Here is a 19,109-nt window from a genome sequence, read left to right on the forward strand (position 1 = left end):
AAAGGATTTGAACTTGCATCTCCTACATCACAGCACTTCTCATGAGAATTATAGAACCATTGCATTATTAAATTTGGAACAGACCTCTAAGATTATCAAGTCCAGCTATCAACCTAGCATCACCACTATGCTCACCAATAAACTGTGCCCTCCAGTGCCATATGCACACATTTCTTTGAACACTTCCAGGGATGGTGACTCCATCACTTCCCTGGGCAGCCTGCTCCAATGTTTGGCAACTCGTTCTGTGAAGAAATTTTTCCTAATACCTAATCTAAACCTTCCCTGGTGCAACTTGAGCCCATTTCCATTAGGCTCTTAGAGATTACAGAGGTGTTTTAGTTGTGTTTTCTACTGGACATGGTCTGGTATATCCGTTCCCAGGTTATTTACTAATCAGCCTTTCCTGACAAAACTAGAGGAACGCCTGCTTCTAACTTGAATCTCAGCACCATCAGGTCTCCAATGGCTGTGTGAATGACAAGCTGCACCATAGGAAGCCCTCAGGGCACTTCTGGCCTGCAGCAGTTGCCTTAGGAGGGAAGGCTGAGGGAGATGGTCTGTTTTAAGCTAGAATACACAAGGTTTCTGTGAGAGTTCATAGCAGCTTTCCTGTGCAAGAAGAGGTTGACAAGAGGGAGCCAGGCTCTTTATGGAAGAGGTTCACAGCAGAATAAAAGCTGATAGTCATGAATTGAAACAGGGCAGTTTCTGCCTGGAAGCATGTAAGGGAACATTTCTTTCTTTGTGATTCAGGCTGCCCAGGGGGGTTGGGCAGGCTCCATTCTTGGAGGTTTTCAAGACCAGAATAGCAAAGCAATCTGAACAACCTGGTCTGATTTAATAGCTGAGTCTGCATGAAGCAGGAGGTTAGATTAAAGACCTCCTGAGGTTCTTTCCAAGTGGAATGATTTTGTGAGTCAGTGATCCTGTAACTGTATGAAGGAAGCACATTTTTGAGGGATGTAAAACAAATCCGATATGCTCTTTGACTGTAGCAAATTGTTGTGATGTGAAAGATTCAAAGCTATATATGTTTGCTTTTATTAATGATTAGAAGTGCCTTTTCATTTTGAAATTCTATGATTTGACATTTGAAGTACATAATATAATGTATAAAATATGAAGAGTGTTACAACTGTAACATATAAAACACAGATGAACATATCACAGCCTCAAGGTAACCCATTTCTTGCTTTATAAGCCAGAAATACTTGTGGAAGTATCATAGTTTTCCAGAGTGCTACACTGTGCAAACAGATCTCTACTCCTAGCTTACAGATGTGGAGCAAAAATATGTGGTTAGACAGGCCCTTAAACACTGCACATGTGGGGGTTGCAGGCAGCAAGTTATTCCAGATAAAATCATGATAAAGCTGTGATTGGCATGCTTCCACTTTGTCATTTTTCTGACAGTGTATCACGATTTGACACGTTTTGATTTTTTTATACCATTACATCTGTATGAGGAAAGCTTCGTATTAAGGACCTTGTACTTCAGAAAAGAAGGACAAGCAGGCCTGAAGAGCTGCTCTGTTGGAAAAAAACCTATATATGAGTTGTATCTAGTAGGGTGCAAACGTAAGTATTTGGGGAATTTACACTTTGCTTTAGCTCCTGGCATTTGTGACATTCACTATTAAGCACGGTGAAACAATCAAAATTACTTTTGTAACTTGGTATATTTGCTGTGGAGAGGTACTCATTAGTCTCGTGGACTTCTGAAATAATTGCACTCAACAGCTGACACTGAGGTCAATCAGAAGACAGGGAAAAAATATCTTGGGAAATGTCCAACTTCTTGTAAAAACTGGTTATGAGCAGCACACTGCCAGTGGACCACCAGCACTCATAAATAATGATAGCACAGCTTTTGTTTGACTTTAACTCAGAACTAACTGCACAGCTTCAGTCAATTACTGGAGGGTGAGAAAGGCAGAACAGGACTGAAAGAGCTATTTTTGCTTTACATTAAATGCCTTACAGGACATTCAAGATTCATTTAATCGTAGAACCATTAAGGTAGAAAAAGATCTCCAAGATCATCAAATCCAACCTTCATTATGGTTTTGCATTCTGATACAGTGAAGGGGTTTATGCTGTTTTACCAGGAGGAAGTGGGATCATTGAACTTGGCAATGTGAAGGCCATTTGGAGCCTCTGCATGTCTGGGATTTCATAGCTGCATTGAAGTCCTTTGTTGGATCTGTGTACATTTCCATTCCCCACTATGCTAGATGATGAAGTTTATCAACCTAGAAGGAGCTTATTTAATCACATAATCACTGTGGGGTGTTCTATTAATATCAGTCTTTATATGGACATTTTGTAGTGCAAAATGGTAAGCTAGATTTTATCTACTACATGTTTTCTTTTATATATGTATATATATATATATATAAAGTTTACTCTTTAGTATGAAAATAGTAATGCAGTGCTTTCAGACTAGCAGCCAATCTTGAGCTGTTTCCTCCTACATTATTCTTTCAACACAGTAGGATAGTAGGTTTAATATTGAAAAATAGAGGCATCATTTCCAAATATTTTTTAGGAATTGCAAATAATTACTTAAGCAATTCTGTTCAATTGCCATAGCATGGCACATCTAGACAGCTGTGTGTCCTAAGAAAACAATTTACGGTTTATTTAGGCCATATCCTTCTCTTTCATCTTTCCCCTTTCTGGCCTTCCCTCAAGATTTCTTATTGTCTTTCTCATGTTGGTAATATGAAAAAATTATTGGGCAGAGACAAGAATTTCTCAAACATTAATACTTTTCTGTAAGTATCCTCCTCTGATTCAGTCATGCAGAGCTGCCATTTTTATGAGAGAAAGGGTTATTAACAGATTGGGGGAGGATCAGCACAGCAAAATTACTCCACATCTGTGTATTCCTATAAAAAAAGACTGTAAATTTTATACAATCTCTACTGTTGTCAGATGATAAAAAGGCTGTAAAAAGGATGTGGAAGGAAGGAATTAAAATGAAGTAAAAGCAAGATGACAACATCCTTGTGCTAATACTTAATTTAACTTTTCTTAAATTACTATCATGTATCTAATACAGATTACAGTATACAGTACATAATGGAATCTAATGTATGCTTTATCATAATACACTGTAATCTAATATTTGCTGGAATAGATCCTTTCCATTATCTCAGTCCTTTTGTCTGTGGTAAATCCTCTGATTCAAACTTGAAATATTTCAGTTTTCTGCAGCAGCTTAGTCTGCTGCAAGGCCAGGGTCTCAATGTCCACAGTAAGTTCTTGCAGCTCTTTGCCACATGGAAGAGAGCTAGAACTGGAGACAATCTGGTCAGTGGGATTGGTTCAAGATTTGTAGGGCTTTTTGTAGAGCCTTTTTACTACTGGGCAGACACTCTGAATAAAATTCCTGTTCAAGGTAGCCAGTATCTTCCTGAGGAAGAGTAGGAAGATGAAAAATAGATGGTTAAAAACTAAGAGCATGGGCAGGTTGAGGGAGATGCCTCAGCCAGACTGTCTGTCTAAGGCAAAAAGATTGAGACAATAATATTCAATCCATTATTTTAGAGCTGCTTCAGGGAGCATTGCTTGTAATCAAAAAATCCTTTCAGTCAGAAACACAATGTGAGTCATAATGTGTGAGAGTTTGCTACAAGATGTGAATATATCCGTGCCTATTCTGCTAAAAAAAAACTTGTTCCATGTTTCCAGAAACTTGAATTTACAGTAATTAGTTTTATTAGTGGACACAAGAAAGTTAAATACTAAACACCTCACAGGCTGACTCAAAATACATATGAAAGGTAGAGGAGTCCCTAGGTCTACAGAGAATTATTTCTTTGAAGTGCTGAATCTTGGTTTCACCTGGGCTGGGAACATTGCCCAGATCCAAGTGTAGCCTCTGTCCTTACAAGAAAAACAGTAGTTAACATGTTTCTGACATTTCAGTGGAAACAACCTGAGTCACTTTGATTTAGTTATGTTTGTTGTGCTACACTGGCTGCATTTTCTGCCTCCTCTTTGCTCCCCAGACCTGAAGTAAATCACAGAAATCTTCCAGATGTCTTCCTATAAGGGAGAGAGAATTTCTGTATGGAAGTATTTATGTAGGTCGGGGGAAATTCAGTGTCTAATAAGATGTAATTAACTGCCTTAATACCTCGTTGAGGAAGCCTAAATTTTGATTTTTAAGGGGTTTTTTTTCTATTCCCACTATGTCCCATCTCTGGGCTAATGTGATCTCAATATTTATCAAAACAAGACTTCAGCTCAGCGTCACTTACCATGCCTTGCCTATAAATATAGTCATTAAGCACATTATTTGGTTTTCAGAAATAGTTGGGGTTTTTTGAGGAAGGCCTTGTTCGACTAGTGGCTGCTTGATTACTTTACCCAAATGAAAAGTACAAGTAGTAAATTACTGCAAGAAGGATGTTGGAGAAAGCAGGGCAAATTCTTACTTCAGCCTGCTCATTTGGTGCTAACTGCATGCAATCTGTTTCTGTCCATGTGTGAGAGCTACCTGCACACAGTCTGCTGTTCAGTGAGCCATCAAGCTGTAAGCCTGCATTTTCAGTCTGCTGTGCACCAGGAGGCGAACCTTTAATCAGTATCTTTTGAAAGAGATCATGGTTAATAAAAATCAGTTAAGTTCACTTCTGTGATTCTAGCAGCCAGTGTGCTGCAAATTCACTAGAGTCAATTTTGACCCCATTATAGTTTAGAAAATAAATCACTACGTGGCTAGATTTTTAGGTGTTCCAGGAAAACAAACTTACTCGTCTTACTCCTGTCTCCCAGCTGTGTATATTAAATGAGTATCTGGGGATATGTGAAATTTAGTGCTGCTCATAGCTATTAGACGTCAATGAAAATATTCTAACTCAAAGGCTCTTTTGAATGAAATACGTAATGATTTTGAAAGTCAAATCAGTCCTTCATTACATCATTTTTTTAATGGTTAGCCACAGTGCGGTGTAAGGGAAGCATAAATGATAACCAGATTCTGTCTGTAAATGTATTTATCTTTTTTGTTTTGATACAGTCTCCATTATGAGTGTTTTCCAAGAAACTTTAGTCTCAAATGATGTCAATTTCTTTCCTTTTGAGTAATTTTATTTTTATCAAAGCTTTTAACTGAAGAGAAAGAAAGGAGAAAAAAACCCCATCACTTCTTAAATCTTCCCATTTATGACTCTCTTTCATATATAAAGTCACTGTCATCCTTTCTGTACTACCATGGGCTTATACAGCACATCCTGAATATAAGTAGCTGTGGCTGGAGTTATGGATAGTGTTGAATGGAGACCTATCCATGCACTGCCCATGTGTCCTGGACATTTGCATAGATACTTTCTCTAGTGTCATTTACACATTCTTAGTTTTAGCCCTCACATTTTGTTGTGTAGGCAACAACACTCTGAACTTTACATCAGTAATAGGTTTCTCATAATGTATTTGCTGGTTACAGTTAGAAAGATTTGTGTAAATGCACTCTGTCTAAAAATATACTTTCTCTAGGTCTCTTGACTCACTTAAGCAAACGGCCTAATGTTGTAATAAGAGAAGGGTCTGATCTTTGGCCAGAAAAGCCTCAGAGATTGATTCTTTATCAGAGATGGATCCTTTGTCGAAGGTCACTTTAAAAACAGAGCCAAATACAGAAGGGTAAGTCAGCTGCTTGCAAGACTGCCAGGCACTACGACCTGCCTCCCACAGAGCTTCTGGGAAAGCTCAAGATACAGGGATCACCCCTGTCCAGAGTAGGGGCATTGCAATGAGCACACACCTATTTCAGGTGCCTCTTTTCTTCTTGGCACCTTTTGGATGAGAAGCAGTAGTGGATGAGATGGCTTACCAAAGAAAATCTCTAAACTTTAAACTGTGTTTGTTGTATCACAAGGAAATGTTCTACCCGGGAAATACCTATTGATGCACTGCACACTCCCAGTAATATGTCCTGAGAACAGCTATTAGACCAAGCATTATTGGCAAAGCGATTTTTAAACTCTGTTACTGCTGAAGGGGCTGACTTACATATTGCATGAGCTATGGGTGGCTTTGCCTATGCTCAATACTAGAAAATTAGGCACATAGGAGGATGGTGGTAACGGAGTGAGAGTTTTGAGATGAGGGTGAATAGTGTTGGATGGAGCTCCAACATACAGAAAATAAGAGGCAGAGTTGTGAATTGGGCTCAAACATCCTAAATCTCTCATTGGAATCCTAACCCTCAATATGCCCCAGCCCCTAAATAAAAAGTTAATAGATGTATTTCATCATCTAAAGGATTTTGTTCTAGAAAGAGAAAGAAGTGTTTTTGGTATGGTATACCCCAAAACACAGAGTGTTTTGCAAGCCTTGCTTACTGTGAAAAGCAGTTTTAACAGTAGTGTTGGCAGATGTATAGCTCATTGGACTAGGTCCTTGTCTATCATGTTTTTTCAATGCATTGCATTCACTGGCAGAGTATTTCAGTTTCAGAATTCATGAAGGAACAGTAACGCTTTTCAACTCATTCTTTCTCTCATCCCTCTTCACACTTTCTGAATGCAGTGGTAATTGTGCAGTCTGAGAAGTTCTGCTATGTGTGTCAGAGAAGTTCTGCTGTGCTTGTCATGGCTGTGATATAAAGGTCTCAGCCTAAAAGCAAAGGGACAGGGCTAGAGCTTGAGTGCCTCTTGCACACACACAGGAGGCTTAGGGTATAGATCTCTCTGCAGTGTGATCTGTGAATATCATATACCCTGAGCATGGGAGAGTAGAAATAAATGCTCCTTAAAAAAAGTCATGAGGCTGTGGGATTTCCCAGCTAGTATAGGACATTTTTTTACCTAATTACCAGGGAAAACAGTCAGGGTCACATCAGCACTTTATTGAGAGAACCATAAATACGTAATAATTCCTCTGTTTATTCCTTAAAACATTTACTTTTTGCACTGTCAAAGCACATGGTTTTCTCAAGCTATTCTCTATTTTCAGATAGTGGACTTGGCAAAATTCAAGTCAGTTCACATTCAGAGCTTGCACTTAAAACGAAGGATGTAAAGAAGAGGACTAAATAGGAATAGAAAACTGAAGCAGCTCTTAAGAGTCTCCAGGTCAACATTACCGTATCACTTTTTAAACTAAAAAACACCAGAACATAAACAGCAAAATGCTCCTCTTTATCTGCTATTCCTTGTTCCTGTTTTATCTTCCTTTTTAGGGAGGAAGAAATACTAAATTCTTTTAATTCCTTTTTTTTTCTTCCTTGTGTACTTTGTTTATAAAGCATATGAGCTGGAAATCGTCACTGTTCTTGCTTGGGAGAAACATCATTAGCTTCATGAGGAAAACATGTTTGCTAAGAAAGCATGTGAAAAATTCATAGAGATGTTAGCTACAAATACTGAAAAAACCCCTTCTGTAATTACCATTAGGTACATTTTGAAATGTTTTCCAAAATTTATGCTTATAATATTCTGTTCTTAGTGGAGTTGGAGTTGGACTTCACATTCAATTGTCTTTGTTCAACTAATTCTGCTGGATCTCTGAGCTGTTCAGAATGATAATTCACAAGACTTTGCTAGATTAAGAGTCATACATTTTAGGTCTCATGAGTATTTTTGTTCCATGGCTCACAAATGCAGCACTTTGAACTGTTTGGGAGCAGGAGGGCAGATAGTGTCTAACTGATGTCATGTGCATATAAAATGGAATTGAATCAAAATCATTCATAGATTAAAAGGATTATTTTATATTCCCCATGCACATAAAAGATACTAAACTAGTGTTATGAAACTTGTAATATTTTCTCAAAACAGTTTCATAGCTTTCTGTGAGGTTAGCATTCTCAGTGCGGAGGAAGACACAGCATCTGCTGTAATGTTGGGATGAAATTTTTTTGTCCATATAAACAGTAAGTGCTTTAATGCTCTCTTTGTGGAGAGGCACCTACTGGGATTTTCAAAAGTTCTTTAGCAGTTGGTAAAGGTACTGTATATTTATGACTATCTTCAGTCACTGGTTAAAGCATGTGACATTATTCTCAAATAAATTTTATATGCATAAATTTGTGATTGGGAAAAATCATGCAATTTCAGGTATGCTTCTATTCTTAAGAAACAGTAATATTAATTATACCAAGAACATGATTAGCACAATTAAGAACTTAAAAGCAATTTAGACTGATGGCTGTACTTTGTCCACATACCAAACTGTTCTACCCTGACAACATGATCAGTATCTCAGCTTTTCATATCATTCCCAGTCTCTTACTGATGTCTGGGTGTTGCGTTTTCCAACCCAGGAGTGCCCAGACTCCTTTTCTAAAGTGTTTTTATGGTCCCTACTAGATCTGTGTGGAACTGAACATCTCACAGTCTTTTAATGTGTTATTTGTGACAGTCTTTGGGGTTGTTGGGGAACTATTATCCCATATTTGCCGGTAGATCTTATTAGGTCTCTTAAAAGATACTGTGGTGACAGTTTCCTTTAAAACATAGCTGCTGCACAGGGACACATTACTCCATCAGTTCATCCCGTTACTCCTATATTCTCTGTTTAATGGCTTTGTGTGTCTTTTGGTGTAGACAATGTTTTATCTATGCCTTCGGCAGTGCTTGATGGCTAATAATAGTCATTGTTTCCCATCCAACAGCAGTAGCAAACTGAAATTTCTTGGGCGAATGCCTCTCCTTATGGCAGGTCTCCATACTTATTTTGTACACACACATGTTTCGTTTCAATCTAGTCAATTTGGGTGCTGAACTGAACTGGCCTGAACCTCTGGATCTTCAGAGGTTCATCTATCACTGAATACTGCAGCTGGACAGAGGGAGACAGTTGAAATGAGGTCAATATGCCAGCTGTTCCTTCATTTATCCCTGCCATATTAAGAAAGTTGATAGAGTGGAGCTAATCCATCTGCTCATAATTTATTACCTAGCAATAATATACAGTTTCACTATTTCATGAGCTCACTCTTTGACTAATTTTATTAGAAGTCCTTCCATAGCATCATTTTTAATCACTTTTCATGCAGTTTTAGTTATGTATAAAATATAAGAAAAAGATGGACTAAAGAGACGTGAAAGTATTTAATGAGAAACTCAGGTCAGCTTAAATAGAACCAGATCAAATAAAGTTCAGTCAGTGAGCCTACAAAGACCAACAGAAAAGTGTTCTAAATTACCTCTTTCACATGAAGCTTTATTCTGTCATGTCTAAAGTGCAGTCAGAAGGAATAAGACAGCCCTGGCAGCACCATGAGAGGAGGCAGGGCTGCAGTGCCTGGAGGAGGTGGCTGGGTGACCTGCCAGGCTGATGGGCAGTGCTGGCCAAGGGACCACAGGGTCAGAGCTGGCAGGGGGAGGGGTCTCCTGCCTTCTTTACCAAGAATGCTCAGTGGGGTTTATCTCATCCACTAGTTCTCAGCCATGCATGGGTTCTGGATGTTAAAAGGATGCAGAATTTTGCCTGCGTGTTGGTTGTATGCAACACTAAAAGGAATTCCTGTGATCTTAATTCTATTTCTCTTGTTATTTAGTTTAAAACATTCTGATCCTTTATTAGACTGGTAGGGGTAGTCTTCAGTGAATTGGGCTGGATATAATTTCAGAAATGAGTACTGAAGCAGAAATTGCCTGTTTTTCAGTGTTGAGCCCACCACTCCCATCGACTGTTAGAGGTTTTCATATAAATACAAGAAGGACTTTTACTGAGCAAGCTGACTGTAGAGCCTGTATACAGGCATCCTGGATGGGAGTTTCCAAAGCATTCAATTCATTAACATAAGTCTACTTCCACCAAAAATTATGGCTTTAGCCGCAGCTTTGAATGAACAGAGTTGGGTTATTCCAGAAAAATACTGAAAATCATTCCTTTCTATTTGAAAATGCCTTTTTGAGCTGATAGGTAGCCGCAGCTGTAGATGTTAAAAGTAACTTGATTTTTGTTTTGGTGTTGTGTCACTGCTGGAGCACCAAGTGTTAAAATGAACACAGATGGACGTTTTTTCCCTATTGGGATGACTTCTCCCAGGAAAGTCAAGGGCTTCTTACCTTCTTTCCTTTTGCTGCAATTTCACAGTGATCATTTTTTCATTAGGGTGGAGGCGGTGAAAAGGTACAACAACAATAAAAAAATCCATTAAAAAAATCCATCCATAGTTGTTAGACTCCTTAAGCAAAAGCATCACTGCATCTGCAATGGTCTTTGCTATATGACATTCATCCCGTGACATCAGCTGCATGAGTGTGTTATGTGTGTAATGCTTTGTTTGTCTCTCTCTCTCTCTGTCTCCACCTGTGAGATTTTAAAACTGGTTGTAATTTTTTTTTTGCTATTTATATATATCTGAGTGAAACTATGTATGTATATGTATATGCATAAGTATATAATTGAGAGGAAATATAGTGTGGTTATTGAAAGGTGAACTAAACAAGCAACATTCTTATTAAATTAGGCACCCAGACTATAAATAAACAAAATACCATGAACTAATAGCCCCAAATATTTTTAAGGTAATCATTAAGAAAACTTACTAAAGTAACAGACTTGAAAATCTGTTTCATCTCTTAAAGGCTTAAATGTTATGAAGAATCAGGTTCACTATAGTGTGATCTGAAAGAGACAAGGAAATTGTCATTTCACATAGCAGATGGACTCCAGGAATGTTCACTCTCTAAGTATCAACTGATGTTGATTAAAAGCTAGGTAGATATACAGAAGACAGCTTTATTCCTCTTTTATTTGCTAGTGTCCAGAAAATCTTCCATAAAGATTAAAGTTTACTAGCAAAATACCACACCAATCTTATAGTCAATGCTAAATGCAGGGGAAATTTTCTTTTGATTCTAATCCAGACATTACAAGGGCCTTTTTATGTCTCCCTTCTAAAAATGAAGGTTTGCAGGAAGAACAGACACAGACCATCAACTATCATTTAAGTTTACATGTCTGGCTCTCATCTTTGCCATGAGTGATCTTTTGTAAAGATGCTTAAGATCACAAGATGTTTCATCTTTGGGCAAGGCAAAGAGGATGTCATGTCACCACGGCACCTGAAGAAAACAATAAAAAATCTACATGCAGTTAGAAAAACCCTCAATGTGCCATACATTTATGGAACTGCAGTAAATCTGTAGCTGCCACAGATTCATTTTGCATATTATATTCAATATGTCAAGGATGGTAAAGGATTGGTCTCCTACAAAGGTAAAAAGGAAACAAATAAATCTTGTTCAGGGATTCACAACCTCTCATGACATGATAGTTTAGATGTGAATTACAAATTAAATGCAAGCAGTGTCCTTTACTTTGGAAACACAACAAAGGCAAAGGGAATCAGTTACATAGTTCCCTGCATATTGGTTGTAATTAATAATAAACCAGAAACATGAAATTGTTGTTAATGGTTTTGCCCAAGAAATGTGATTAAAGTAAAATTTTGTTTGCTTAAACACATACCCTGGGCAGAATGAACAAGAAAATCCCTGGTGAGTTATTTTATGGCACTCTGTTGAGGGCAATGGCAGCACATTCAGGAATTTGGGGCTTTCTTGTGAAGTCCTGTGCAAATTGTTTTACTGCAGGGTAGGAACTTTCTGATGTTGATGTTAGTTGAAGTTATACTGTCAAATAGCTGTACAGTGTGTCCAGACCCAGAGACTCCAAACACCATTTAATACTAGAAGATACTGTGCCATTCATTTTGTCATAACAGTTTTCCCTAGGTAGACAGATTAAGCAGAGAACAGGACAACCCACACATAACCACTGTTTTGTTGCCTATTTATGCACAGATATTATCATAACCCTTTGAAGTCACTGGGAAGATTTTTTTTTAGGTTTTTTTTTCACCACCATGGAGTTTAATGAGATCAGAGTAATTGTGAGACAATGGTTTCACTTTGCTTTTTGATTGCATAATCAAGAACCACCAGTATTGACAAAATTCCAAGATGTGTTCGTATTGCTATCCACATCAGTGGCACATATTCTATTAACTGTCAGCACCTTGACCCTGTTAGGACTTAATTGTCTTTTGCTCATTGGTGCAATTTAAGCATAGCGTCCTAGATGTAGCATAATCTCATGGCAACAGTGAATGATATTATATAACAGTGGTGAAATTAATTTTAATATCATTTTAAAAAATAGAAATTTTTTTCCTTTAAGCACCTGTATCTCCTGAAGCTAATTTGGGGCATTTCATCACAGAAATGGATCCCATATGACTACAAATAGGCATACAAAATTCCTAAGGGCAAATAGGTAGAGATTATACAATATGTAGAGACCTCATGATGTTACATGAATGTTACGTATGTTAGCCTTAATAAATTTTCTTGTATCTTTAGCAAATGTAGTATCTTGTATGTTTACTGTGGACTGGGATAATTTATTGCAAAACCTTTGTCTGAATGGAAAAAGGATTCTAAATTTCATATTAAACTATATATTGAAGAGCTAAGGACGAATTAATTGCAGAACCACCCCAAATAACTTTTTTACTCTTGAAGAGGATTTCAAGGTGATGTGGATGGGTGCAGTGATGTCATTTTCACAGATTCTATTTTAATTCAGGACTGTGGTTCCAAAATTCACCCAGAGGAGTCCTGTGGCTTGCAGCCTCTCTCTCATGAATACCTCTCAGCAATTTCACAGACGGTGTTTAAGACCTGTGAAGCTGGAGACACAAAAGGTTTGTACTTTATCCCCCTTTTTTCTGAAAATTAACTCATTCACCTCTTCAAAGAAAAACTAGAAACACTATTAACTCTTTGCTATAGACATGCACTAACCTACGCACCATAAAGGGAACTGATCACTTGTAATAGTTACTGGTTTTTAAAATCAGGCTAATTTGTTTATGTGAGAATTTTTTGTTTAATAGTTTTCTAATCAGTGACCACCACTGCATGTGCTATTTTCATATGGTCTTTAAAATGCATTGAAATATTCCATCAAAACAACTTAAAATAAAAATGCTTTATCCTAAATAGAAGGGTTTTTCTACTCCAAATAAAAATTAACTCTAGAAGAGGAACACAACACTTAGATCCATTTGGATTTTATATTTCCACTGCTATATTAGAAACCCAAAACTAGTTTTTAATTTTACATATATTTATACCTTAAAAAACAAGGGGGACAAATAAAGAATTATACAATAACCAATACAATCCAGACATGTCTTTGGTTTAGTGAGAACTCAGATTACAACAGATTGTCAAACATGTACTCATGTGAAAGTCACAGCTTCATGAAGATTTATTCCAGTGTACTTTAACTACTCAGGCATGGGGTCTTTTTCATATTTAAGTTGTTGCTGTATTAGACAGTAAGTAATTCTGTTCGGTTCTTGGTTAGAGAAATGAAAAATAAACCAACAGTCCTCTATGGTCTACTGACACAACTGTATTCTTTATCTTGCCATAGACAGGAGCAGCCCCCCACAGCAGTAAATTTGCACAAACTCGTTGAATAATCAATAAAAAGTAACAGGAATGTGGGAACTGCCTGAATGCATCACTTCATGTGAAACAGAGGCATGTAATAAATTTGTGTTATATGGAGGGAATGCACAAAAGAGACATTGCTGTTCCTAGCAGCATATTTTAATCACACAAATTGTGAATCATTCTATGCAACAATATCAGGACATAAAGTTCGAAACTAGAAAGCCCAAACCAAATCCACTGAATCCTTTCTCAGGCAGACCATCTCCTTCTCCTGATATACAGCATACTCTTTTTGAATACTGAATCTAGCTAAGTGTGGCTGCATATAATATCTTTTGCAGCCATATTGTGAATAATATACAAAATTAAAGTTCAAACAAACTTCAGGAGATGTATACTCAAAGGACAAGTATATTAAACAGGGAAGAATAATTTGTGCTTATAAAGTGAATATTGCCAACAGGTGTTTAGTGAGCCTAGAAGTGGGGTTTGCAGTATCTGGCAACAAGAAACTGTATAGAGTTAATGTGTGTCTCAGCTCCCACCTGGAACTGGAAAGCATCATTCCAAATTCGTAACCAACAAATGATATACCAATCCTGGCAATGAACAATGGCAAATGGCAAATTCCCTGCTAAAGCAGGAACATCTCTTAAATAAGTTAATTTTTCAGAGAAGCCAAGCAATGTCATTTCCCCTCAGAAATCAACTCAAAACTTCTGCAGAGGTAAGGTGGTGTCATACACTGTTCTCATGCTAGGAAACAGTTTCATAGGGATACTGAGGTACTACTACAGTAAAATATATCTGTGCTGAGAAAAGCTTGTGTTTGAGCGTTCACAGACAGAGGCTGAGGTGGAGCATCAGAGATAGAGATGAAACCTTACTTCTTCTGACATTAATGGTAGAATTTAGAAGGCTGCTTTATAGCTCAGTACAACCAGGATTTCACAACTCATTTCTAACCTTTTGAGGTAGAGCAGAGGCAGTAATTCAGGGTCTAACCGTGACAGAAGTGACTTCCTCTTCTCCTAGTCATCCTGGCACTATTCTTTGAAGGAAATTCAACACTTTTCCAAATATACACTTAATTTGCACTATTTCTCTCTCTCTCTCTCCATCCCTCTTTTAATCAATAAATGCAAATATACAACAGGGGAAGTTTCTTTCCTTTGTGTTTACATCGTGGAATGAAATTACAATTTTTCTATCAAAAAAATCTTTTTCTTTCAGAAGTTCTCCTTTGATTCATGTGGTTTGAGCCAGGCTATCATATGAAAATTAGCTCGTTGTTCATTTTTGCATTATCAATAATACAGAAGTAAGCAAATATTAACTGTGTGTTTGGCTTCTAAGAAGGAGAGAGGGAGAGAGAACTGAAAGACACCATGAGAACTTGTGCTAAATTCCTGCAGGTGGATTAGATTGCTGCAGTCTGTAGAAATGTGGTTTGTAGACAATTACAAAACCTGGTGGGTAAGATATCACAAATTCCCTTTTAATTTTCTGTTGCTGTGACATGTATGTTTTAGTTATATCCCACTTTCTATTCTTCCTACAACTGTACCCAGTCTAAAATAATTCTGTGTGGTCTCTCTCTGCATTCAACAGCTGTCTGAATCTGGATCCAGCAGAGACATAAATTGAAGTCCAACAAAATGAATGTGTCCTTTGGTTACAAGGAGTAAATCTCAGTTTGGACATAAGTCCATAGGCCTAAGGCTATTTATTCTGTAGTAAATCATGTCCTTTTAAAAACAGTTTTTACTTTTGTTTTTCATAGATGCAGCTAGAATGAAAAGAAAAATATTTCCATAGCCTATTCACAGAGAGAAACCTTTCTAAAGGCCTTAGGGTACCAAATAAAGACCAAATGCAAAAGTAAACTAGTAATAAATTAACAAATTAACATCAGTGTAGGTTAAACATTTAGATTTTGAATTATCAAGCTAGAATAATATATTCTCTTTCTATGGATGATTGTTCAGCACTATAGAAAAACCTTGATTTTAAATTTGAAAGCAAAATATGTGTAATTGTGACTATGACAATGTAAAAGGATGAACAAAAATAAAAGAGACTGAAAGAAAAAGCAAAACTATCAAGTGTACAGCCGTTATTGGTTAAAACTTTCAATTTTAGGCTAATATTTTTTAAATAGAAAGTAAACAATCCCAACTAATTATTTTGAAAGTCTGTTTATTTTCATGTGATTTTATGAGAACAGTATTAAGGAGTACTGGCAATGTTTTATCTCGTATCTTCAGCAGAAGATTTATGTATGCAACTGATAACTACCCTAATGAGCCAAAAATCCAGCTTTCGCTCTTCCTGTGGAAACCTCCTGCTTACTGGTTTTCATAAAACTTTGATTATGCCAATTTTTATTTTGTGAAGAAACTAACAGTGTGTCTTTCTTTCTTGCTTTCATTCACTTAATTATTGGTAAACTTGCCCATTCCTGGTAGAGCCAATGTTAGTGCTTTTGCCTGAAGCACCACAAAATGCTGCCTGATTGAAATGGTGCTGAAATCTGGATTATGTGCTGCTAACTTATATAAGTGAGGGAAGAGCAACTTAAAATTGCCATAGAATATAAGCCTAATTTCCAAGCTAATAATGTTTGCAATTTTTCACTGTTGTCTTCTTTTTTGTGAGATTCATTTTATCTTTTAACACAATCCTATTTCTGAAGGTTAAGAATTCATTGACCAATTGTTGTGAAATTGCAACAGGAAAAGTTCACAATAGTTGGATTTAAAATGCATAAACTTACACGCATCATTTAAAAACTCTATGTAAATATAAAACCAGGAAGTATTCTGTTAGCATTAAATGTTTAGTGCTTCCTATAAATACGAATTTATCTCCATATATGTGTGTTCTCAAATCTTTTTACATTTGCCACTAACCTTTAACATATGCCAGAAATTGATCTTTTTTTTCATTAATATACCTAGGGAATTATTGAACATAAACCAAACTATTTAAAAGAAGCTAGTCAAAAGTTACTTATCACTTTCAGTTGCCAAAGTTTAAACTTTTATTTTTCAGATATTTTGGCTCCTCAATATTCATTTTATATAGTTCTACTTTTCTAGTTTATTACATAAGACCAGATCAGCTCATAAAAGTATGGGATGTTAAAAAGAAAATTCCATGAAATGAGGGATCTCGTATGTTGTAGACATTGCCAGAACTTTTATGTATTTGGGTTGAAAGAAAAATTACAACATCAGGAAAAAAATACTGAGTTTTCATATAATTTTAAAATATAGGTCACTGCCTGAAACACCTCTTGGGTCATTTATTAAGACCTCTATAGTAGTGGCAGGGTCTGAGCCCAGACTTCAAACCAACCAACCATTCTGTCCCTGCTCTCAAAAGGTACAAAGCAGTAAAAGGTGTTTGCATGGCACCTATTGCTGGGTTATGAGAGTCCTGGCATTTTCAATCTCCTGAAGAGAAGGCTGTGAAGCTGGGAATGACCATTTAGTCATAGATTGCAAAGTGGGAGCCAATGGTAAGATCCACAAGTGGCAATAGAAATCTTGGAGGGTCAAAGTATTCCTGGCCCCAGTGATGGCCACGGGACCACAGCCTGGAACAGGGCACCACAAAGCCAAGGGAGGGCCAGCATGAGTAAGGGATTCACAACAGGCAGCGCTGGGAGGCTACAGTAAGAGAAAAAGTCGAAATTCAGCCTCTGGTGTCCCAGCTGAGCAGGGTATTCATTTGGAAGAGGACTCCCTGCTCTAGAACCTGATTATCCCCTTTGTAACTTGATAAAGATTCAATTTAACCCCTTGATAAAAATTCTACATAGGATCTTGCTCAGGGATCAAAGTTCAGATCTCTCTTTTCACAAAAAATTACCAGGTTACAAGCATGCTGTTTGCCTGTCTTAATGAATTTTGAACTTTAGAGTGGTCCTTAACTGAGTGGGGAATATTTCTCCTAACTGCTGAGTGATTAGGATGCAGAAAATGCAAGTTTGAAACTCCTCTGAGCAAGAAGCGTGGGGTATCTCTGTCTTTCTGTTTGCACCCTCCCACCATGGTCCTGAGTTTCCCTCCTTCTCTCCTTCCTCCGTCCATGCTGTGAACTGGGCTGCTTGCCCAGCACAGCTTCCATGAGGCACCCATGCCCATGGGAACAGGGGAAGTTGGGTTATGCTCACTGAACCACACTGTGCTCAAAGCCAGAGTCCAAGGTTTTGTTTAGGTTCAGTCTGCTATAATTTGCTCCAAATCATCTACAAGTGCTTCTGAGGGTGGTGTGAGCATGTTCTGCACAGGGCAGAAAGAAGGGCAGCTGTGCAGTATACGCAGCCACTGGTACTGCATGGTCATGGCACTGTGGGATGTATTCGTCCTTTAAATGTACCTGTGTGGGCTCCCATACAAAAAATTCTTGATGCTTTTATTTAGAAGGACTTCTTTATCTACTAAGACAACTCACCCTGCTACTTACCAAAACATAGTCACTTGGACTTTTGCCTAAGTGCAAGCACAAACTGCCTCCCTGGAAACTCCCTCGCTCCTGAGGTAGCAGCTGACTCTCCCAAGGCCGCTGGGATCTTGCAGGGTTTCTTCACTCAGCCTCCCCCTCAGTCCCTGGCCAGATGAAATATCAAAAGGCAGTATTGTACTTTTTGTTGTTGCTTCCTGTGCAGCAGCAATCCATCACACACAGCTGGCTGCTGAGCTGCTGCCTGGCAGCAGTGGTGGGGACAAACTCTAAGGCCAGGTCTGATCTCCAGGCATTTGACTTTGGCTCTGTTTTCTGGGCTTTGGTGAGAAACTCATCTGTGGTAGCAAGGCCCAATAACACTGACACAAGGATGTCAGGCCTCTGTGCCCTTCTTTGTGTAATGCCTTCAATAAGAACAGAAGTAGGTTTTGCTGGCAGTTACATAGGCACTGGGAGATACTGTCAGCACCGTGTACTTCTAACAGCAAGAAAAAGTTTCTTTTGTTCATCCGAATACAAAGGCAACTCAAAAGTTTTCTGTCTTCCTTCAGAAATTAAATCCCTCAAGTTTCCAGTAGGATTTTGGAAAGGAATAGTTTTAGAAAATCAAAATAACAAAACCATTTAACCTTAGATAAGGGATTACTAAAACCCTCTGATTTTTAGTAATCCTACTTTATGCTCCTAATCTTCAAAATAATTTTTGTAAATAAGATCAGGCTCTCATAAATCACGTATATTATTCATTTCACTTTACTGTCATCTTCTGAAGTGTATTTGTGCAGTCTGGGACAATCCTCTGAATTCTCACAAGTTAAAAAAAATAGTGTTTTGGAAGGAAAGTCTTTAATCTTGCTTCATTTTTATATCAAGTGCTCTCAACCGTACACCCAACCTTTAGATGTTTCATTGTAGATGAGAATGAATCTTCAGACATGTCTGAATGTGCATATTTTCTTTTTGCATCCAACCTCCTCACCCATTTTCTCTTTTGCATACCCCTTCTGTTGAGAAAGGATAAGCTGCTACAAGAAAGGCAACATGGACTGAGAAATGAACCCACAACTGGCTGTCAAATTTGAGCATTCGCAGCTCTTTCAGGAAAGGAAGAAACTCCCACCCTAGCTAAAGGAAAAGGGAATAACACAGTGAAATGAAATAGTCTCTTCAAAGGATTGGAGGGCATTTAATTTACAGGAA

At 37.7% G+C, this 19,109-nt stretch overlaps 1 protein-coding gene across 4 annotated transcripts in view; it reads left to right on the top strand.

Annotated features, from left to right (window-relative positions):
• CPED1 (cadherin like and PC-esterase domain containing 1) overlaps positions 1-19,109 on the top strand; it is a 142,389-nt gene that overhangs the window by 103,566 nt on the left and 19,714 nt on the right. For 3 of the 4 annotated variants that reach the window (XM_042018116.1, XM_042018113.1, XM_042018114.1), the window contains exon 17: positions 12,559-12,676. The exons of the other annotated variant lie outside the window; for it this stretch is intronic. In XM_042018116.1, coding sequence (XP_041874050.1) covers positions 12,559-12,676 — 118 coding nt within the window. The remainder of the gene's footprint in view (positions 1-12,558; positions 12,677-19,109) is intronic. 4 annotated transcript variants of the gene reach the window in all.

Source organism: Corvus kubaryi, unplaced genomic scaffold, assembly GCF_017639235.1.
Source record: "Corvus kubaryi isolate FWS band 111438036 unplaced genomic scaffold, C.kubaryi_AGA036_p1.0 137, whole genome shotgun sequence".
In the NCBI taxonomy this organism is placed as follows: Eukaryota; Metazoa; Chordata; class Aves; order Passeriformes; family Corvidae; genus Corvus; species Corvus kubaryi.